This window comes from Nomascus leucogenys, chromosome 8 (genome assembly GCF_006542625.1).
Source record: "Nomascus leucogenys isolate Asia chromosome 8, Asia_NLE_v1, whole genome shotgun sequence".
In the NCBI taxonomy this organism is placed as follows: domain Eukaryota; kingdom Metazoa; phylum Chordata; class Mammalia; order Primates; family Hylobatidae; genus Nomascus; species Nomascus leucogenys.
This window is the reverse complement of record NC_044388.1, coordinates 103,119,476-103,143,219: the sequence shown is the minus strand read 5'-3', so window position 1 is coordinate 103,143,219 and position 23,744 is coordinate 103,119,476. Positions and strand designations below refer to the sequence as shown.

Below are 23,744 nucleotides of genomic sequence, written 5' to 3'. Positions count from 1 at the left end.
TCCATTGCTTGAAGTCTGTCCCCACCTCCACGCCTCACTCCTGCAAAAGGAGGTAAGGCTTGTCATTAATGGGTTAAGTAGATCCAGCTGCAACTGTTAGAGGCCTCGGGTTATAGGTAGAATGAAATAAATACAAAAAAAGACCTACAAGGATACATGCAGCTCACATTGGCAACTTTATATTTTTATGAGGACTTCCTAAGTCAGGAGTCCTGGGTTCTAATCTGAGATGTGTCCTAAACCCCCTCTGTGACTTAAAGTCAGCCCATCCCACTGCAGGAGTTACAGATTCCTCTCTGTAAAATACAGCAGCACCAGATGGTCTTTGAGATCCTCCCAGCTCTCCCATTCTGTGAGCCTAAGAGAAGCAGGGGCCATATATCTGGCATTACATAAAAACGTTATTAAGTAAGACCTGCCCCTGGAGACTGAGCAACTGCAGCACTTTTCTTTCTCTCAGTGTTTCGAGGGCAAATGGAGAGGTTGAGTCCAAGAGAGACAGTCAAGAAGGGGTGGGGGCTTCTAGGCACTGCACTGTTGTACAGGGATAAATTGGACAAGACAATCTGGTGTGGCAGGAGACAGGAAACAGTGGGGTGGCAGGGAAGGAGGGAGGCTGGGAACAGATGGGAGCAGATGAACAGAAAAAAATGCAAATGGAAAACTCAGGTTCCAGAAAAAGAGACAGAGAGAAGACAGAAGGAAAAAGGAGAAGAGAAGAAAGGGAAGAAAGGAAAGGAAGAAAGAAAGAAAAGAAAAAAGGAGAAGGAAGAGAAAGGCATTCAAGGGCAGAAGGGTTAAACCCCAGGTGGGATCAGGTGCATCTTTTGGAGGTGGAAACATGGTGTGAGAAGTGCCTCCAAGTGGAGCAAGGCAGGGAGGGAGGGAGGGATGTGACGTCCAGGGCAGGAGAAGAACTTGGGAGAAGAGGGGAATAAATGGGTGGCATATATGAAGTGTCCCACATGTTTTCCATGTTCCCAAGACAAAGCTGTTTCTGAAAGTTCGCAGGTCAGGAGCAGACACAACCAGATGGTCAGATACCAAAGAGGCAACCTAGGCCATCTTACATTTGGGACCCATCTTGGGGAGGCTGAGACCCAAACCGTGTAGCCCCAAATCTCACCAGGCAGGACAAGAATACAGCGGGAACACACTGAGATAACCAACTGCCAGAACGCCCAGCTCCTCCTCACTTTGAGAGGCGAACAGAGTCCTTCAAGATCTGTTCGCAGTCCTGTTCCCAGGCTGAGAATAATAATAATAAACAATAATAACAGCAGCTAACAGTTTGCTTACTGTATGTCAGGCACTAGGCAAAATACTTTTCTCACATTATGCCCCTTAGGGCACCCTGAGGAAGGGCTATGATTACCCCCAGGTTACACATAACTAAAATTGAGATTCAGAGAGGATAATTAACTTGTCTAAAGTCAATGTAACAAATAAGTGGCAAAGTGGAATTCATATCCAGGTCGGCACTCCAAAGCCCAGGCTCCTAACCACAGTGCTGTCAGCCTGGGCAGGCACTGTTACCATGATTTTCTACCAGTATTTTGAATAATACTATCTACAAAGTGAATGGCACCACAGGGGTTATAAAAGGAACAAAAAGACAGGGAAGGAAGAGAACTATAAGTTACTGCACATTTCCTACATTCTAGGTACTATATAATGGGCTTAAATCTACTTTATTTTATTTAAGTCTCAAAACCAGACCATAAAGTAGATTTTACTATTTCATTTGATGGATGAGAAGGCTGTGGCTCACAGAGATTAAATAACTATGCAAGTGCATCCAGGTAGTAAATGGCAAACTCCAGAGCCTGACCTCTTAATAAGCAAAGGTCCCAGGTATGATGTAAGATAACCACATAGGAGACCAGGAAGTGGACAAACATCACCTAGAAAAGGCTGACGAGGCAGGGGATGGGGGCTGTAAAAAATGATATGCCTAGAGGATGCACAGGGACTGAAGGCTGTCTCAACCCTAGGGCCACACCCCCCACCCCCAGGCCTCCCTGCAGTGTCGGCCGAATTCAGTATGCAGCAAGACAGACTGCAAGAGGGACCACAGGGTAAGACTCCATTCGTCAAGATAATAATTTCATTCAACATTTCACAGCCAAAGAGTTTTCTCCTCCATCCCAGTAACTCACTTTTTGATCACAAGCAGCTTGAAGTCTCTAGACAGAGTAGGATTCCTGGAAACAATGCCAGAATTTGATAAATTCCAGCAATGGCTACGCAGTGGAACATCTTATGGGGTGCTAGGCTGTTCTGGCATTTGTACTGTCTGATGATGGCTACAGATGGCTGGTGTGCACATAGACCAAGAGGAATGGCTCTTTCAGGAAAGTTCCCTTTCCTAAAAGGCTCAAAGGAAAAACAACTTTCAAATGTTTGATCTATACATGGATACTTAAAAGTATGAGGAAACCTTGTGGACATTTGAGCCACTAGCCTTCAATGGTATGAAACCCCTTTTTTAAGGCTGGAAGCAAGACCATGGCAGTGTTCCCAACCTCAGGCCCGGACTGCTCTGTTTGCCTTAGCTCCCCAGCTCTGTCGCCTGCATCCTTTAATCAGTAATGCCAGTCAGTCTTCATGGAGTGCCTCCTCTGTGCCCAGCACTGTGCAAAGCTTGGGAGGACAGAGCAGTGACAAGACAATGCTTGGCTTCCAATGGAGAAGACAGGCATCAATTATGAACATGTTGCTGAACGCATAAGGACAAGTTCAGAGTGCAATCACTGTGTAAGAAGGACTGGCTTAGCTGAAGCGGGGGGACTAGCATGCCAGGCAGAGAGCAGAAAATGCACAGGCCTGGAGGTAGGTTCAAGGACCTGTGGGAAGGCCAGAGGAGGTGAATCAGAGAGTGAGTCGGGAGGCCAGAAGAGGGCTGGAAGGAAAGGATAAGCTACTCCTACCTGCACGGACCCCTTAGAGATGTGGAATCACCCAAAGGCACTGGGGAAACCACTGGAGATGCTGAAGAGGCTCAGAGGACAGAGATTTAAAACCACAGAGTGGGCAACAGAGTGGGATGGGGTAGACATGGGTGTAGAGATGCCCGCTGGGAGATAAATGCCAAAGTTGAGGGGTAGCACTGGGGACAGACAGGTGGAAAAAGGGGAGATAGGGTGTGGGGACTGACTGGGAGCAGAGACTGTGGGAGAGAGAAGGGGCGTCAATGACAGACACCATGCTTCTGGCCTGACTGGGTGGGCAGGCATGCCATTCCAGGGGTGTGTACCACAGCGGGATTCTGGGGAAAGAATCAGGCTTGGTTTGGGGCACCTGTAGGACTTTGGCTTCTGCCTGTTCAGCTTCTTGAAGGAAGCACAGCTCCTAAACAAACCTGCTCTGCCAACGCCCACAGAACCAAGGCCATAGTGGGGCCACTCTATTCTCCAGTCTTACTTCCCACAAAGCCCTTCACCTTTGCTTTAGATCAAACTAATCTGCTCACTGGTCCCTGTACATGGCCACTTTCTTCCCAACTGCCTTACCTGTGTTCAAGCTGTTCCTGATACCTGAATTGCCATTTCTCCCTATCTTGTGCCCAAATTATACCAGTTCTCCAGGCCACAATGGGAGCTCCACCAGGATGCTTTGGGTGTTGTCCTAGCTGGAAGTATTGGCTCCCCTCCCAGATAGCACTTTGTCCTCTTTAGTGAGACCCTTGTAATTATTTAGGTAAATCTCTTACCTTTCCCATTAGACCAGGGATTCCTCATTCATCTTCGAGTTCCCTGAAATACCAGGCAGGGGGTCTTACACATGGTATGTGCCTGGTCAATAGGTGCTGAACAACTGAGTGACTGATAGACATGAAGTCACCATCCCAAGCAGACCCCAGGAATGCCTAAGCCAGCCCCACATGAAGATCATTTGGAAGAATTATCCTCTAATTACATTCAAATCTACAACTCCACTCAGAAACCTCAGACATCTGGCCCCTTGCACACCAGCCATCCCCTAGATGCCATTCAGCCTCCAAGGGCTGCCTTAGTCTCGGCTTCAGCACATGTGCGGCTGAGACAGCTCAGCCCATCCTGACTACCCCCACATCGGAACAGCAGCGTCTTAGGGGCTTCCACAGTCTCACAATCACCTCGCGGTGTCACCCGGGTCTGAAACGGACCAAGGGGGCTATAGTCAGGGGCCTGCCATAGCCCAAGCCCTGGGTGCTCCAGGTCCAAGAGGAGGGAAGGGAAGGGTGGCCGAGACACAGGGCTGCTCTCTGTAAAGCAGGCAGGCTCAGGGGGAGATGGTACAAAATCTGCTGCCCAGGGAAGTATCTGGGCATAACATTTTGAGGCTTTTTAAGCTTAAACTTTTTAAGCTTTCCCTGCTTAAAAAGTTTATCTATAATTCAAAAGGGGGAAATAAAACAAACATGAGATGACTACTTATTAGTAGGTTTTATCCAAAAACTTCATATTTTCCACTGAAGAAAAAGCCAGTCTGACTCTGAAGATTCACATCCTCAATACCTACACTCAGGAGAAAGAAACAATCTGCAGCCATAAATTAAAGCTTTGCTTTAAACTCTCATTTCCCAAGAGAGTCGGGGTTTCAGGGCCCTCCACACCCTGCAATTGGGCCCTGACTGTCTGCCCGTCTAGTCAGAAGGCAAACAACACAGGCTATTTGTAATGACAAGTAAACACTAATGAATTTCGGAGCATGTCTGGTGCTTGCGTTTATGGATCATAAAATAATCTGGCTTCTTCCTGCCCCATGCTGACCTGCCAGTGAGGCAAACCCAACTATTTACAGGCAGGCAGGGGCTGCCAGGACCACTCTGTAAGACAGGGGACAGGGGATGGGAGGAACTGCCTATTAATCTTCCTGTTACATACAAACCAATTTTTATGCTCGGATTTTCAGCCTAAATCTTGGCATGTAAAATCCTATGGTCCTATAAAAGTATTTATTTTTTAAACTTCTTAGGGTGAGAGGGAGAGTCAACCTAACTGTCTCAGTCAAATATAGGTACAAACCTAGTCAGAAGTTACTAACATGGCTATTAAAATATCAGCCAGATATAAATAAAGCTTTTAAAATGCACTTTTTCTAGTTAGACATATAATTTGTCTAATATACCCTACTGAATTCTAAGAGTCCCAAAGAAGTGCACTTCCATAAAAAATGGGCTCTTGGCCAGGCGTGGTGGCTCACACCCGTAATCCGAGCACTACAGGAGTCCGAGGCGGCAGATCACCTGAGGTCAGGAGTTTGAGACCAGCCTGGCCAATGTGGTGAAACCCCACCTCCACTAAAAACACAAAAAATTAGCTGGGCATGGTGGCGGGCACCTGTAATCCCAGCTACTCGGGAGGTGGAGGCAGGAGAATCTCTTGAACTCAGGAGGCAGAGGTTGCAGTGAGCCGAGGTCACGCCACTGCACTCCAGACTGGACAACAAGAGCAAAACTCCATCTCAAAAAAAAAAAAAAAAAAAAAAAAAAAAAAGGCGGGCGGTGGGGTGGTGGGCTCTCGGTCTAGGAACACCCTACGCATCTCCAGCCGCCAGGGCAAACCCCCTCATTGCCCAGCCAAGATACAGCCCCTGGCCTGGCCACACTGCTATGATCACCACAGAGAAGGGACTGAAGTAGCTCTAGGACTCCTTCCACCCCAGAGGAGGTCTGGGGGAGCCTCCACAGAAGGCGAAAGACCCAGATAGGCCACTGATATATGGGACTCTCCAGAGGCAGACTTCATCCCACAAAGAGGCAGCACATCAGAGACCAAACAAAGAGTTACAAACATGTAGAATGAGCTCTCTCATAAGGGGAATCTTTCTTAACCCCAAATAGCTATGTAAAGCTTACTTCCTAATGGCCAAGTGTCCCCACATCTGACCCAAGTCATGTAAAACTAAAGGCTGCACTAACATGGATGATTTTGAGGCCATCAATTAGCAGGAGGCATCACTCATCCCCTGACTCCTCTGTGGGCTCCCAGCCCACCAGCCCTGCTGCCATGTTCTTGGCCTCTGCTCAGAAGCCAGCACAATATGAACACGAAAGGCACTGATCAAAGCAGACAGGGCTCTCAGAGCCAGAAGGGCCCCAAAAGGCAAATGACATATTAGGACAAGCGGATGTTGACGGACAATGGCGCCCATTCCTGGCATCTTGAGAGTGCTCGGCTCTCAACCATCCCCACATCTCTAGGAACAACGGTACCTTGCCCTCAACCCCAGCCAGGGGTGGAATCCAGGCAGTCATTTTGAATGACATAAATCTGAACCCTCCAGTCAATTAATAAATTCACTATGTATGAATTTGGAAGCTAGATGGAGGGAGAAAAAGTCAGTCAGTCTCTAGGACTCAGAAGCTGCAGGGCAGTCACCTTAATACAGTCCGAGGAAGTCAGGGGAGGCAGGAGAAAGGGATGAAGGACAAAGAGGAGAGAGATGAACAACTAGAGCCTGGCCAGGTGTCCAGGCTCTGGTTCCAGCCTCTCCTCACCTCTAGCCTCCATGACACCGCCCCGTGAGGATGGCCAAATTCCTTGTTTGGTCAAGCTGGCTCACCAGACTCACCTGGCCTCCCACTGTTCTACTCTCACAGCCCTTCAGCATGGTGGCCCAATAAAGGAAAGGCAAAGCTCCTCTCTTGGGGAAAATGGAAGCAAACAGGAAACCAGGGACCTCCTTGGAAGAGTCAGGAGCCAAGAAACATAGACCCAGGGGCACAGTTTCCAATTCTGTGGAATTCTAGAATCTCTGTTGATATTCCTGGTGTGCAACTTTGCTTCCCTGCCTCCCTTCAGGGAAGTTAGCAGTTAAACATCAACAAACTGAGGGCTGTGGGCTAAACCTTCAAGAAAGTGGGAAGGGCAGAGGCTAAGACAGTACTCCATCTCACAGGTATGCTGGGGACATTTTTTCCAAGGCATAAAGTAGATGGTGGTAGCTTTAAAGAAGAGAAACAACAGCCTAGACTCTTAGGCTCAGAGATTCAAAAAAGTGAGGCAAATTGCCCAAGGCCACAGAACAGTAAGTGGGAAGGCCCAAATTTCAACTTAGATAAGCCAAAATCCATGCTCACAACCCCTTCAATAGATTTCACCCACCCTCATCTCCTAGGTCCTAGATCAAAGAAACATAAATAAAGATATCCGTGACCATTAATAATGAAATCAGATCCTTTCTCTGCTAAAAGGGGCCATTTATACCCACAAACTTCAAGGAAAGGCGGTCCTGTTAGGTGGAGGGTGCTCTGACCTGCTGGTCCCCTTGATGGATTGGAGGATGTGTGCTGGGCCACAGGTGCTGGGGAATCTGAACTGCTCTGTACAGTAAAAGGAGATGGATGATCCCAGGGACAATCCATGATAAAGGATGAGGGGGGAACAAAGAGTCGTTCAGGGGAAAGCTGGAAGAGGCTGGGATGAGCTAAAGGGCCCACAATCATGAGGCATCCAATGGCTATGTTAGAAACAGTGATGCCTATAGTGCCTATTAAAGCTGACAGTGCAGCTCCCAAATTTTCCTTTCAATGAAGTGTATGTGGCTCCCTAATGTTCTATATGACAGACTCTTTGAGAAGAACTTGCAGAAATGTCTCCACATCACTGTGGTGCAGTGAAAAATGGTATATGTGACAAAAATAAGCCTCTAGGAACTTGCATGGATTTTGAAAGCAAAAAACCTTCCTAAAGCCTTTCTAAAGCCACAGAATTGGGATTCAAGATTCAAGAACATACTTCTCAGAGAGACATCTGAGTGACGATTATAACAGCAAATGAAGGCCAAAGGAAAAGAGGAAGAGAAGAAATAGCAGCAGCAGCCATTTCCTGAGTATGTTCCAGCCAGGATCTAAATTCATTAAACATGAACTCTCCCAATAATCCTATGAAGTGGGTACTATTATTTTCACCATTTTACAGATGAGATAATGAAGATTTTGAGATGTTAAGCCCAGATTTACATATCTGGTTGTGGTAGAGCAGGATCTCAAACCCAGCTTCGTCTGTACCATAATTCATGCTACTAACCAGGATGTCACCAGTCTTCCCAGAGACAAGGTGCTTGAGCTTCCTTTCTGACTCCTCCCTTCCTTTCTGGAGAGTTCTAGACAACCAGGGATCTAATCTAAGATGTTCAACTTCACCCCATCCCACTTTTCCCACAGCTGCCTCTGCCAAGGGTTTTGTTTCCCTGGTCCTGCTGAGGTCCCAATCCCCAAAGACACTTCAGCCACTACTGAGGTTCTGGTGGCAAGCCAGTCCCAACCAGATCCCTTCACAAGCCTAGAGGTCCTCCCACAGACAGGTCCAGGGGCAGCTGCTTCTAAGAACCTAGAGTTCTGCCAGAAGGCATGAAGATTAGGTCCATGGAATAGCCCAGCTATTTGAGCAAGAAGTGTACTAGCCGCACAGTCATGCTGCTGGCACAGGATACCTCATGCAGGTGTCACACAGGCACTTCAAACTCAACATGTGCAAAACCAAATTCTGCACATATCCGCCCCACCCCAACATCATCTGGTTGTTTTTTGACCAGTCTCCCAATTGCCCAGGCTAGAAACTTGGGAGATATCCTTGACTCCTCCCTCTCTCACAACATCCACATCCACCTTAGCACCAAGGCCTGCAGAGAACAGCACCTAGACATTCCTGCATCTATGTGGTCACCCTTCTCCACTGCATTATCCTCATACAGACCACATCGTCTTTCACCTAGACCACAGGAGAGTCTCTGAACTGCTCTCCCTCGAAGGTCTGTTCTCCACAGAGCAGCCAGAGCAATCCTTGCAAGCCATGCAAATCTAATCAAAGCTCTCCCCTGCGGGAAACCCTCCAATGTCTTATTGCTATCAGCGGACGATCCACACTGCCTGACCTGTCAGACAAGGGTCTTCAGCCCTGACCCCTGGCTGGCTCTCTAGCTCATCTGTGACTGGCCTCATTGTGGCGTGACCCAGCCATGCTGACATGTATTCTTTCAGTTCTCTGCCCTCCCTGTCTTGCTTTCTCTTGCCTCAGGCCTTAGTACATGCTGCTCCCTCTGCCTGAAAAACTCCTTCTCCCCTTTACCAGCCCATTCCTCAAGTCTTGGCTTATATACTATTATTCAGACAAGCTTTCCTGAGCCCCCCACCGTACCCCAGACAAAGCTGGATGCTCCTTCTATGTACTTCTATGGCACGTGTAATTCCCTCGACAGCCCCTACCATTCTTTATTAAATTGCTTCTCGAGTCATGTCTTCCTTCCATAGGCTACAAGCAATGTGCAAGAATGGGACCTGACAATCTAATATGTGCATCTATGTGTGTCTGGTGCCTAAGGAAGCACCCAGTCATAGAAGGCATTGAATAACTAATTGTTGACCAAATGAGTGTTATCCTGTATCAACTAGTTGGAAGTAAAGTGTTTGGAAAAAGTAAGTTTTCCAGAAAATAGAGCTTTAACTCTTTAAGCACAGCAACTTTATACTCAATGAAAAATTACAAAACAAATACTATGTGCCCAGAACTATGCTAAGCACATGGGAGACAAAGACATACAGATGTGGTCCCTGCTCTTGGGTCTCAGGAGCCTCTGGTATCCCTAATAACAGTTACGAGCTCCCTCCCCAGTAAAATGTAAATAACCAAGGCATGAGAAATGTTGTACACAATTTATCTTAAAGTTAAATTTTAAAAATCTTTTCAGAGATTATTTTCCCTCCCCTCCTCTCTCTCTCCTCTCTCCCTCTCTCCCTTTCATGCACAAAAGTTAATACCGACACCCTAAAAAGAATCAAAAGAAATCCAAATTGTGCCAGTAAGATTAAAATGAAAACTATAACACAAAGTATGCTGTACCCTGGCACAACAGAAGCAGTTACCAGGGGTGTGGACATGTGGACCCTGGAGCCAGACAACCTAGGTTTATATCTAACTCCACCACTGAGCAGCCCTATTACCTTGGGCAATTTTATTAACCTCTCTGGACCTCAGTCTCTTCATCTGAAAATGAAGATAATAAAACTGCCTTCCTTATATTAATGGTGGAAATATTCAATGGGTTAATTCATGGAAAGTTATTAGAATAGTGCCTGTCACATAACGAGCATTCAATAAACAAATTATAATGATTATTATTATTGAATGTAACACTGGAATTGTGAAACACTCCTTGACATTTGGTCAACCTGACTTTTTAAAATTTAGATACCAACAAATGCTTGAAAACCCAGACTCCCAAAGGAAGGCAGTGGTATACTAAATCACCACTCCCAAGGCCTACTGACAAGAGTCAGTGAATGTCAGATGTCAAAGAACGCCACCATTCTCCAAGGGTTTTCCAGCTGGATCAACACTGCATCGTTTTCTTTTTTCTTAAGTCCCTGAGGAAAACAATGTCAAGGATTCCTCACGAATGGCTTGTCCCCAAAGGACTGTGAATCCATACTCTGTTTTCATGTTTTGCTGAGCAGAAGTTACCTTCAAAAGCAGACAGTAGGAGTGGTGACAGTGGGCATCCCAGTCTTGTTCCTGTTCTTCAGGGGAATGCTTCCAGCTCTTGCCCATTCAGTATGATGCTGACTGTGGATGTGTCATAGATGGATATTATTACTTTGAGGTATGTTTCTTTGATGCCTAGTTTGTTGAGGGTTTTTAGCATGAAGAGATGTTGGATTTTATCGAAAGCCGTATTCACATCTATTGGTCTCTGCAGATTTCTGCTGCTGAAGACTAAGCATGACTCTGCCACTCCCAAGCTGTACAAACATTTCTTCCAGCAGGAGAAGGTTTGCAGACTTGTCCACCCACGTCTCCTCTTGTAGAAGGCAGAGTGGCTAAAAATGCCCACTTTTTAGCAACATCTATAATGGTGAATTGAAAGGTTTACCTCACTCACATGGCCAAAAATATCTGGTTAAGTAAGACAAGTCATGAATGAATTCCTCTTTCTCTGTTTTGTGAGTTTTCCTTTCCTTTCAAAGAAAAAAAAGTAGAACTTCAGCCTGAAGTTCAGTCAAGTACTTCAAGGCTTATCCTTTGGAGAGCCAGTGAACTCCTGTGCAGTCGAAGCAGCTTTCTGTTCTGCTCCATTTCATAAAAAAACCTCCTGAGATGGCAGTGACTCAAGGCCTGGCTCTGATGAAATCATAGGCTGTCAAAGCAGGCTTTCAGGACCATTGCAATCTTTGACATCAATGCATGCTGACATAGAAAGTCCCAGCCACAGTGACAGGTGGGCCTTCTTGTTTCATGAAACCTACAAAACCAGAAGTATTGCCAGAGAAAGCAGATGCTTCATCTGTGCACAGATAGCCTTGACATTCCTTTCAGTCAAAATTTAGCTTGGCAAAGGAACTGTTTGCCATTTTGAAGACTGAAATTTCTCAAAGGGTTTGCAGTATAACAATTCTTCTTGGATGCTGACAATATGCAGGTACAGATGTCAATAGGAGCTGGGTTGCACTAAAACTATCACTAGCAGTTCATGCAATGAGTTTTAAGAGAAATGGCACTGTTGCCAATTCTTTCCACAACCTGCTTCAAAATACCAGAAGACAAGTGAGCTACTCTAGAAATCACATCACTTGACACAGGAGCTAGTTAATCTCCTTCCTCTGCTCTGGGCCACAGCTCAGCTCAGTCATGTCTCAGTTAAGCAGCATCACGAAGTTCTCTCCTACCAGAATGACTTCTTTTGCTTGGCAATGCAATAACCAATTTTGAAGGGTATTCTAAAACAAGGCTGTTGTATTAGGGTAAATCTGTTTTCAAAAATTTCCAGTCTTTTTAAGTTAAGCCTTCTTCTCATAAATAAGGTCCCCTCTCCCTTATGTATCTTCTGGAGGTGGATGCTCCTTCCCCTTTGCAGATGTCATGCAACCATTGACAAGAAGCCTATCATTGCAGACTAAAGGTCTGCTTATGAAAGTAACACTAAAGATTATGTAAGCTTCACAATATATTTTTTTCATTGACATTTTCCAACTTAAGCTAACATCAAATAAACACAAAAAGATGTGTATAATCATAAAGATAAGTTAGTTTTATAAATTCCTTTCAAATGGAACATATTCCAGACACTATAACAGTAGACATAACATAGTGACATGAAAACTGCAATTACTCAGACATACATAGCGGCACTTCATGCCATCCCAACCCTTTAGAGTAGAACAATGCCTTAACATAATTTAAGAAAAATAATTTGTTTCCACAGAAGATTGTTTTCAAAACAATTACAGGCTCATGCCTGTAATCCCAACACTTTGGGAAGCCAAGGTGGGTGGATCACCTGAGGTCAGGAGTTTGAGACCAGCCTGGCCAACATGGCGAAACCCTGTCTCTACTAAAAATACCAAAATTGGCCGGGCGTGGTGGCAGGTGCCTGTAATCCCAGCTGCTCAGGAGGCTGAGGCAGGAGAATCACTTGAATCCAAGAGGCGAAGGCTGCAGTGAGCTGAGATCACGCCATTGCGCTTTAGCCTGGGCAACAAGAGTGAAACTCCATCTCAAAAAAGGAAAGGGAAAGGGAAAGGGAAAGGGAAGGAAAGGAAAAGAGAAGAGAAGAGAGAAAAGAAAGAGACTTTGACTCTGTCTACGGCAAAGTAACTGATACTAACCATAAAAATTGGATAAAGTAACTACAATAACAAAAGCACAGCAATTTAAAGAGAGAGAGCAACTGAAGAAGCCAGGATTTGAGGCCCAAGATGCCAGAAAGAGGATAAATGTGCTGAGGTGAGCTCTGCATTTGGTACTGTTTCGTCTTCTGACAACACAAAGTGCTGACAGAGATGCTGGACAACTGAAACTCTCACAGAGTGCCGACAGGAATGTGAAATGATACAGTCACTTTTTACCTAGGTGATGGGCTGGTAGATGCAGCAAACCACCACAGCACACATTACCTATGTAACAAACCTGCACATCCTGCACATGTATCCCACAACTTAAAATAAAATTTTAAAAAATAATTAAAAAAAAAAAGAAAAGAAAGAAAACAGTTTGGCAGTATCTATTAAGCTAAATATACACATACCTTACAAGCCAGCAATTTCACAATCCCACGTATTGCATCCAAGAAAAATGGGAGTTTATGTCTAACAAAGGCATGTTCAAGAATGTTTGTGGCATCACTACTCATAATAGCTCCAAACCAGAAACCCAAAATATCCATCACCACTGAAAAAAAATATATATATGATCTACTCATACAATGAATGGAATACTATACAAAAATGAGAAAGAAAAAAACTCCTGCTACACACAAAAACATGATAAATCTCACATATATAATGTTAAGTGAAAGAAGCCAGACAAAACGTACATATTTTATGATTCTATTTATATAAAGTTCAAAAACAGACAAAACTACCTATGGTGATAGAATCGTGGTTACAATTGTACACAGCTGATGACTTGGAGGGGGCATGAGGTAGCCTTCTGGGGTGCTGGTATGTTTTATATCTTGATCCAGATGGTGGCTACATTGTTTGTTTGCTTTGTAAAAATACATTGAGTTATAGCCTTAAGATTTGTGTACCTGATTATACGCATTTAAAAAAATTTCTTTAAAAGATAATAGACTTTAACAGATTATCGTTTAATGCAAATGTAATAACAACATAGAGACTACTGCATATATATTTTATTTTTATTTTTTATTTTTTATTTTTTATTTTTGAGACGCAGTCTCGCTCTTGTTGCCAAGGCTGGAGCACAATGGCACAATCTCGGCTCACTGCAACCTCCACCTCCCAGGTTCAAGCTATTCTCCTGCCTCAACCTCCCAAGTAGCTGGGATTACAGGCACGCGCCTCCACGCCCAGCTAATTTTTGTATTTTTAGTAGAGACGGGGTTTCACCATGCTGGCCAGGCTGGTCTTGAACTCCTGACCTAGTAATCCACCCACCTCGGCCTCCCAAAGTGCTGGGATTACAGGTGTGGGCCACCGCGCCCGGCCCGATTATTGCATATTTAGAAGAAAAATGTATGACAACAATACTGCAAAGAATAGGACGGAGGTAAATAGACATACACTGTTGTAAATGTCTTACATTATACATAAAATGGCATATTATCACTTGAAAGTAGACTATAAGTTTAAAATATATACTAAAAACCCTAAACCAACCACTGAAATTACAGAAATTATACCTCATAAGCCAATAAAGAAGTTAAGGTGGAATCATGAAGTGTGCTCAGTTAATTAAAAAGAAGTCAGAAAAAGAAGGAAAAGAGAACAAAAAATAGTGTGAACTTACTTTTTTTTTTTTTTTTGAGACAGAGTCTTGCTCTGTCACCCAGGCTTGAGTGCAGTGGCACAATCATGACTCACTGCAGCCTCAACCTCCTGGGTTCAAGTGATCCCCCACCTCAGCCTCCTAGTAGCTGGGACTACAGGCATGCACCACCATGCCCAGTTAAGTTTGTTTTGTTTTGTTTTGTCTTGTTTTGTAGAGACAGAGTCTCACTATGTTAGGCTCAAGCAACCCTCCTACCTCAGCCTCCCAAAGTGTTGGGATTATAGGCGTGAGCCACCATGCCTGGCCTGAACTTACTTTTTTCTCAAGCTCACACCAAACATTTACCAAGACTGACCATATTCTTAGCCACTAGTCTCAATAAATTTAAATTAAGTCATACAAAGTATGTTCTCTAACTACATTGGAATTAGAAATCAATAGCAGAGGCTGGGCACGGTGGCTCACGCCTATAATCCCAGCGCTTTGGGAGGCTGAGGCGGGTGGATCACCTGAGGTCAGGAGTTTGAGACCAGCCTGACCAACATGGCGAAGCCCCGTCTCTACAAAAAAATAAATTAGCCAGAGTGGTGGTGCATGACTGTAATCCCAGCTACTCGGGAGGCTGAGGCAGGAGAATCGCTTGAACCCAGGAAGCAAAGGTTGCAGTGAGCCGAGATCGTGCCTTTGCACTCCAGTCTTGGCAACAAGAGCGAAACTCCGTCTCAAAAAAAAAAAAAAAAAAGACAAGACAAGACAAGAAATCAATAGCAGGAATATACCTAGCCATTCCTCAAATATTTGGAAACTAAATAACACATCTTTAATAGCTCATGGGTCAAAAAGAAATCAAAAGGAAAATTAGAAAGCATTTGAATTTAATGGAAATGAAGGCCCAAAATATCAAAATGCGTGGGAGCAAAGCTAGAGCAGCACTTAGAAGAAAATTTATAGCATTAGATGCCTACATTAGAAATGAAGAAAGTGCTCAAATCATTGACTTCAGCTTCTACTTAAGAAACTATAAAAGAGCAAATTAAACCCAAAGTAAGCAGAAGAAAGAATATTAACTGAAATCAAAGGATCAGAAAACAGAAAAGCCCCAGAAAAAAATAATGAAACCAAAAGCTCTCCTTGAGATCAATAAAATTAGTAAATTTTAGCTGGACTGACCAGGGAAAAAAAAGCAAAGAGACACAAAATACCAATATGAAGAATGAGAGCAGGGGACATCATGACAGATCCTACAGATATAAAAGAATAAAAAGGGAATATTATGAACAACTTCATGGGAATAAATTTAACAACTTAGATAAAATGCACAGGCTCAATGAAAAACACAACCAAAACTCACTAAAAAAGAAACAGATAACCTGAATAGTTAGAGAAATTAAATTTGTGGTTTAAAAGCTTCCCATAATGATCTAGCAATCACTCTCATTGGTATTTACCCAAATGGGTTGAAAACTTGTGTTCACACAGAAATCTGCATATGAATCTTTACAGAACCTTTATTCATAATTGCCGAAACTTTGAAGCAATCAAGATATCTCTCAGTAGGTGAATGGATAAACTGTGGCATATGCAAACAATAAATTATTATTCAGCACTAAAAAGAAATGAGCTATCAAGCCATGAAAAGACATGAAGAAAACATAAATGCTTATTACTAAATCAAAGAAGCCAATCTGAAAAGGCTACATACTATATGATTCTAACTATAAGACATTCTGGAAAAGGTAAAACTATGGAGATAATGAAAAGACCAGTGGTGCCAGGGGGTTAAGAGAGAGGAAGAGATGAATAGGCGGGGCACAGAGGATTTTAGAATAGTAAAACTATCCTGTACGACACTATAATGGCAGATGCATGTGATTATATATTTGTCAAAACTGATAGAATGCACAACACCACGAATTAACTCTAATGAAAACTATGGACTTTGGGCGATGATGCTGTATCAGTGTAGGGTCATCAATTTTAACAAATCCACTCTGGGGGAGGATGCTGATAGTGGGGGAGGCTGTGCATGTATGGGGTCAGGAGATACAGAAAGTACACTCTGTACTTTCTGCTCAATTTTGCTAGAAATCTAAAACTGTTCTTAAAAATAAACTCTATTCAAAAGAAAAAAAAAAAACTTTCCACAAAGAAAACTCCAGACCTAGGTGGCTCTACTGGTGATACCTACCAAATATTTAAGAAAGACTCATACTAATTCTATACAAACTCTTCTTGAAAATTGAAAAGGAAGGAATACTTCTCAACTGATTTTGTGAGGGCAGCATTATGCTGATACCAAAACCAGACAAAAACTTTACAGGAAAATAAAAATATGGATCAACATTCCCCATTATGAACACAGATGCAGAAATTCTAAACAAAATTTTAACAAATCAAATCCAACAATATACAAAAAAGATAATTAATTCATCATAACCAAGTGGGGTTTACCACAGCAATACAAGGTTGGTTTAATAGTCAAAAATCAATCAATGTAATTCTCTACAGTAACAGACTGAAAAAGAAAAACCATATGATTATGTCAATAGATGCAGGAATAGCATTTGATAAAACTCAAATACCCATTCCAGATTAAACTCTTAGTAAATTAGGAATACAAGGAAATTTCCTCAATCTGATAAAAAGACCTCTATGAAAAAACCTACTGCTAACAGCAAACATCATCCTTAATGAGTAAAGACCACTTTTCTTCTAAGATCAGGACCACGCCAAGAATATCTGCACACACCACTTCTACCCAACATTGTACTAGAGGCTGTAGCCCATGCAACAAGGCAAGAAAAAGAAACAATAGCATCCAGTTCAGAAAGAAACAAGACTGTCATTATTCACAGAGGCATCATCATCTGTGTAGAAAATCCTACATATATTTGGCAAAAGATGTATAAGGCCTATACAATGCAAACTATACAACATTACTAAACTAAATTAGAGAAGACCTACATACATGAGGTGATAAACTGTGTTATGAGTCCTTAATACCTGGAGTTACATTGTGTTTCATAGTTCAGGTGATGCAATATCATTAAAATGTCAATTCTCCCCAAATGGATCTACAGATTCAACACAATCACAATCAAAATCCCAGCAGACTTCTTTGGTGAAACTTAACAAGTTGATCCTAAAATGCATATTGAAATGCCAAGGATTAGAATAGTCAGAACAATTTTGAAACAGAACAACAAACTTTAAGGACGTACACTACCTAATTTCAAGAAAAGTGGGAGGAGTGGAGGAAGAGGAAGGGATTGCAAAGAGGTATTAAAAAACTTTTGGGGTGATGGGTATGTTCATTATACTGAGATGGTGACAGTTTTACAGATACATACATATCAAACTGTTGACTTTAGTATGCATAGTTTATCATACGTAAATTATACCTCAATAACACTGAAAATAATCTCATGCTGTCCTCATGACCAATCCTTTTGAGGTCATATTATAATTTCCATTTCATTGATACAGAAACTGAGACTTAGAGAGGCTAAGTGACTTGACCATGGTCACAGAGATAGAAATCCAGGTCCTTCTCTCTCCAGAGCCCAAGCTCTCAAGCTTTAAGCCATACAGGTGGAAATGCTTTTCTACACACTTGTCATTCATCAAACAAGTACTGACAAGCATTGATCCTGTCATGTACCAGACACTGCTTACTCACTGCTTGCCATAAGGGACATAGCAATGACAGATGAGGTCCTACCCTTGGGAAGCTTTACATACTGCTGAGCCCAGAGCCCTTCTCAGCTTGACTTATTAGGGCTGCCTATTGCTTTTCTCCTTATTACATCCCTGACTTCTCTCAAAAATTAAGAAACAATTTGTGGGTTTCTGCCATGTGCGAGGCCCATTCTAGGCCCCCTCTTACACAATCTTCTTAACCATCATAACACTATGAGATGGGTATCATTTCCACTTTACAGACACACAGAAAGATGAGGGAACTTGCCTATGATCACACAGCTACAGAGTAGCAGAGCCAAGTTTCAAATGCAGACCTTCCTGTCTCCAAAACTTATGATCCTCTCACTACCCCAAACTTCCTGGGATCATGCAGTTGTTCCTATGACAAAAGTTCAAACAAACCCTCTTTTCCTTGCAGACAAAAATCCCAAACAGGCGCCAAGTCCCCATGGATGAAAACAGCTGTTCACCAAAGGCTCTGTTTTGTGTTATTAATTCACTTAAAAGGAAATTTGGTTTCTAACCAATACTAATGTCATATCCATGCTCAAGAAGGAAAAAAAAAAATGAGTCTCAAAGTTGCAAAGTGTTGGATCAAATGTGCTGCTGGCCTGTGTGTGCAGCCAGTTCAGACTCCTGCCCCAGTAGCCTCTCCCCACCCTTCAGGCAGGTCTTATCCTGTGGCTCAGAGAGGAACTCCAGCCCTTACTCTTATCTCCACCATGAAATGAATGGAGTTGGGGGGGAATTCCTTTTCTACTCTGTTTCCATTGTGACAAGAAACTGTTAAAACAAACCAATTCCTAGAAAATGTGCAAATAACAAATGTGAACTCAGAGCAGTAACAAATTAGACAGCTGTTTAGCCTTTGGGTGCAAAGTAACAACAGCTCTAATGAGTCTTATGCTGGGAGCCATCCTTTCTATGCCTTGGCCCCAACTTGTGGACACCAAGACTGCCCCTACTGCCTAATCCAGTTTTTTGAACAAAGAGAGGCAGATAGCATAGAAGTGGAAAGGATTCAAGGGATTTTAATATCATTACTATTGCTACATCCTAAATGTATTCGACGAATAACAAACAACATCAGGCACTGCATTAGGTCACAGGAGTCAGGGATGAAGAGTACTGGCATGATCTCTGCATTCCTGGAGTTCACAAACCAGGAGGGAGACAGACTTTGAACTCAAACTTTTAAAAGTCATAATATTTCAGTACGAGGGTGAAAAGTGCCATACGTAAGAAGTATGAGGCAGCTATGAGAGGGAGCATGAGAAGGAGAAGCACTATCTCAGAGCTCTGACTGCTCATCATCTCCCGGAGGCAGAGCAGAGCATTCCAGGCAGAGGGCACAACCTGTGTGGAGGTGCTGAGACAGGAGTGAACACCAGGGAGGCTGTGGTGTGCACACAAAGTGGTGAACTGGAGCAGGAGAGAGTCAGGAAGTCTACTGCTGGCCTATTTCACAGAGCCTGGGAGGCTGCATGAAGGCGGATCTGCATCCTAGGAGCAGTGGGGAGCCACAGAGGGCTCTAAGCAGGGCAGGGACATGGTCAGACTTTGGCTTTAGAAAGATGTCTCTGGTTCCAAAGAGGAGGCTGGGGGATGGAACTCAATGTGAGGACACGTGAAAAGGCTGCTGCCATCATTCAGAGGAGGGGTGGCAGTGGATTAGACTAGGCTGGTGTAGCAGAGAGAAATGGTCTGAGAAAACTGCCCAGCATGTGACCTGAGAGAGGGGTTTTAAGGATGTCAGCGAAACCAATCTCCACTTTACAAATGACTGCCTGCTGGCCACATTATTCCCTCTCCGAGGGCCAAACACTGATTCCAAGGAGCAGCAAAGACACACAGGGTTTGTCCGACGTCCAACATTGACCTCGGCTTTCTGGAATGCCCGCTTCTTCAGAGCAGGCAAACGGCATCCAGACAAAAGGCCAGAGGGTCAGGTTCCTGGACCCACAGGCAGTGTTTTCCTGAACTGCAACGTGTCATGTGGCCTGGAGGAAACTGTGGGCTTCTGCAGGGAGTCTTCCATTCCGACAGGCCAGCCTTTCTGTAAACCAGAAAAGGACCCAACAGATGCTGCTCAAGTCAAGCTCAAGGTCTCAAGCTCCAGCCTGATGCAGGGAGGGTGAAATCGAATCCCTCTAGAGTAAGTGTCCCAGAGGAATATGTCTTTTATCTGCAGAATGCCTCCTTTGTCCCAAAACATTTCTGTTAATGCTGCTTCCACTTCCTCATTCTAACCAGAACTGCCTTTTCCTTAAAACACACTTAGGAGGAACTTAGCAGGTTCCCTCCAGGGCCACAGACAATGAGGAAGAGGGAGAGGACCAGCAGGCCCACCCAGACCACCCCTGGCCTGCCTTTCACTAACACTGAGCACCTGGTCTATGCCTCAAACCCAGGAATAGATACTGGGGATGTTCTGGTTCCTCACCTCCAAGGCCCACAGTCCAGGCCCACAGCTTGTCTTCTGGGAGGCCCAAGCCGGGTCCTGACACCTCTACTTCCCCTCCATGCTGCTGTCCGCTCTCCCACCATGATGCTCCCTTGCCTGTAGCTCTGGCTCGAGTCTTCCCCTCCTCCCATTCTCCTATTGTCATCTCCACACACTTCACTAAACTTCTCACTTCCGGGTGCCCCCATGCCTCAACCTCTCCTGTGCTCCACAAAAGCACCGCCATCACACCTTCAAGCACAGTCACCAGAGCCACCCCACCTCAAGGACCCTGAACTCTGAAATCCTCCTCCCTCCATTATTTCCTGGCTTCCCTCCCCTTCCCCTAACCAAATCTGTGCTTTGCTCTCTTCTTGACTTTTGGTCCTTCGGCGATGATGACGATGATGATGATGATGATGATGATGATAAGATGGGGTCTTACTATGTTGCCCAGGCTGGCCTCAAACTCCTAGGCTCAAGTGGTCCTCCCATCTTGGCCTCCTGAGTCCTTCAGCCTTTTTTCAGGCCATCAGCTGTCTCTGGCCCTTCTGGCCTCCCTCCCTACAGGCAAAACATTGCTGACCACCCTGCTTGACTTAACTAGGCCTCCTCCTACCTCTAGGGCCACTTTCTCTGCATCCTTCCTTCTGCTCCCTAAGTGGACAGGCCACTTTTCTCCAGGCACAACTACAGCCTGCTTCCTCTCATCTTGGCCCTCGCAGCAGCCTCACAACCAGTATAACATCCAGCCCTGCCCTTCTCTCCAGTGTGACCACCTTGCCTCATGCAGACTGCTGCAAAATCCTCCTAACTAGTCTCCCTGACTACAGTGGGTTCTGTCTCAGTTGAAATGAACGTCTTAAAATACAAATTTGTCCATGGTGCTCCCCTTTTAAAATCCTTCAGAAGGCTGGGTATGGTGGCATTACACCTGTAGTCCCAGCTACTTGGGAGGCTAAGGCGGGAGGATTGCTTCAGCCCAGGAGTTTGAGGCTGCAGTGAGCTATGATCGTGCCATTGCACTTTAGCCTGGGCAACATAGCAAGACTTTGTCTCCATTTCTTGTTTTTTTAAATCTCCTGAATGCCCAGGGCTAACAAGATAAAGCTCAAACTCCTTAGTTAGGCAAGTCTAAGCCTCCCTTCCAAGCCTCACTGCCCTCTCCTGCCCAACTCAAACTGCCTGGCCCAACCTGGCTCTCTTGACACATGTCCACGCTCCTCAAAAATGCCAGGCCTTGTATGTCCCGGTTTCAGTGCAAGGCCTCTGAATCTCTCGCCCCCGCCAGGCTTGAGGCTCTTCCTTTCTTGCCACCTCCTTTGCTGCTGACCTCACCATTGGTCCTTGTATTTCCTGGCCACTCATCCTCTGGATTTTGGTCCTGGTCTTGCAGGAGAGACCTAGATACACTTCTCCCGTCATGATAGACTTCTCACTGTTCTCCAAATACCCACATGCAACTGAATCTGTCTGCTTTTGCAATGTTCTTGGCCACCCCGTTCTCCTGGCTTCCTTATTCAAACATCTCTTCTGTGGGACATGCTCCTTGCCTTCTGCCCATCCCCACCCTCACTCTCTCCTTGATACGCTAGCCCCCCAACCCCTGAATACTTCTTGTTTACTATTTATTTACATATCTGCCTGACTCAGGTTGGATTGTGCTGAGGTCCCCTTCATTGTCTCTCCAGCATTTAACACAATAGACTGATGAATGAGTAAATGAGTGAAGGCAGGGCCGACTACTGGGAAATCTGACAGTGGGGATGGAACAATGTTGGCAGGGGCAGTGAGAAGACTGGAAAAAACATGAGCACTTAGGAAAGCTTTCCACCTCACTGAAATGGGTACCCACTGCAGTTCGTTTCCATCACACTGAGGCCCACTGTACACCCATGCCCCAGCTGCCAGTCGGCAAGGGAATGAAACACTGACTTCTGGTAAGCCTTTGGCATGCACCAGGGCAATGATGCCCTGGCAGAGCACAGAACTGAGGGAAGAGCAGGTTCTCCTTTTCTTCTCTCAAAAACACCAGGCACTAAAAGTAGTATTAAATTTTGCTAAGCATATCACCTGTCTTTTCAAAGGGTTATTCATTCTGCCTGAAATTCCAACTGCACCCCAACTCCCCAAATCACCAACAAGAGATGATCTCTTTCAGCCTTCAAGGCCTAGTGATAATGTCGCAACCCCAAGACTGAGTTCCTCACATGATGTTTGCAGGGCCCCTAGGGCACCATGGTGTATATCTTGTTCTAGACCTCAGCCTCCCAGCTATCCAGGGCACCAGGAGGTGAACCTAGGTCTGAAGGATTCCAGGTACCATGCTCTTAAACACTCTGCTACACAGGTATCACCTCCTCTGGGGCACTGGCTCCTGCACAGGCATCACTGAATATTCTGAGCAACAACCTCGCATCTATAACCCACAGTGCCTATTCAAACTATACATTGGTGAAATGATAGCCACGCGTGACTAGGAACTTGCTTTGTACAGGCACCGTACTAAGTTCCTACATGCCCACTGTAAGGTAAAAGCTATGATTTCCACCCCCCGCCAACTTTACACATGAGAAAATCAAGGCATAAAGAAAATACAGGACTTGTCCTAAGTCTCCAAGCTAGAGGGGTGAGGCTAGAACTCAATCTCAGCTTCATCAGATCAAAGTTCATGCTCTTCAAGCTGTGTGGCTTTAACAGACCCAGCAGCTCGGCTGTGACAGAACCCTGGGCTGAATAAAGCACAGGCTGTGCCCATTTTCAGCACATTCTGAGAACAGCAGTTCCCCCTTGATGCTGCTACATGTTAAAACTAATGACAAAAACAGTTCTGACATTTAGACCAGCCTCTGAGACACTGCTGCGCCTTCAACTCCATAGGCTGGGAACTGGGCATACTGACAGACAGATTTGTTAAGGAGCTCTGGTAGAGACAAAACACCACCTTAAAAACATACCCTTTTAGAAGGCTGCTGCCACCAGGACCTTCAGACAGACCTCCTTTACAATGCAGCCCTTGCCCCGAGCCCTGGCAACCGGGAATCCACCCTGCAACCCAATCCACCACAGTGGCAATGGGGTTCTAGGCCACAACTTGTAAGTTCAACACAGCTGTGAGATATTATGCTACAAAGCTGTATCTGCATTAATACACCAATTTTTGATAAACTTGGTCACTCGTTAGAGTCACCAGGGGACAGGGCAGTTATGGTTCGGTGTTTGTAACTTCCATTTTCCTTACTCTCTGCCAATCCTTAACTCACCGTCTGCCTGGCTTCCTCTAAGCCCTGAAATGATGTTCTTTGTGGTCCCCCTTGCAGAAACCAGCAGAAGTCATGAAAAGCCACAGCTCCACCTCAGTTATCAACTGCATTTGGAAATGT

The 23,744-nt window shown here is 44.7% G+C and overlaps 1 protein-coding gene across 10 annotated transcripts in view; it reads right to left on the bottom strand.

Moving 5' to 3' along the window:
* RALGPS1 (Ral GEF with PH domain and SH3 binding motif 1) overlaps positions 1 to 23,744 on the bottom strand; it is a 300,052-nt gene that overhangs the window by 208,235 nt on the left and 68,073 nt on the right. The window contains exon 5 of one of the 10 annotated variants that reach the window (XM_030817839.1): positions 18,474 to 19,974. The exons of the other annotated variants lie outside the window; for them this stretch is intronic. Within the exon in view, the coding sequence (XP_030673699.1) occupies positions 19,864 to 19,974 (111 nt within the window). The 3' untranslated portion in view covers positions 18,474 to 19,863. Of the gene's footprint in view, positions 1 to 18,473; positions 19,975 to 23,744 lie in introns of those variants that run through there. 10 annotated transcript variants of the gene reach the window in all.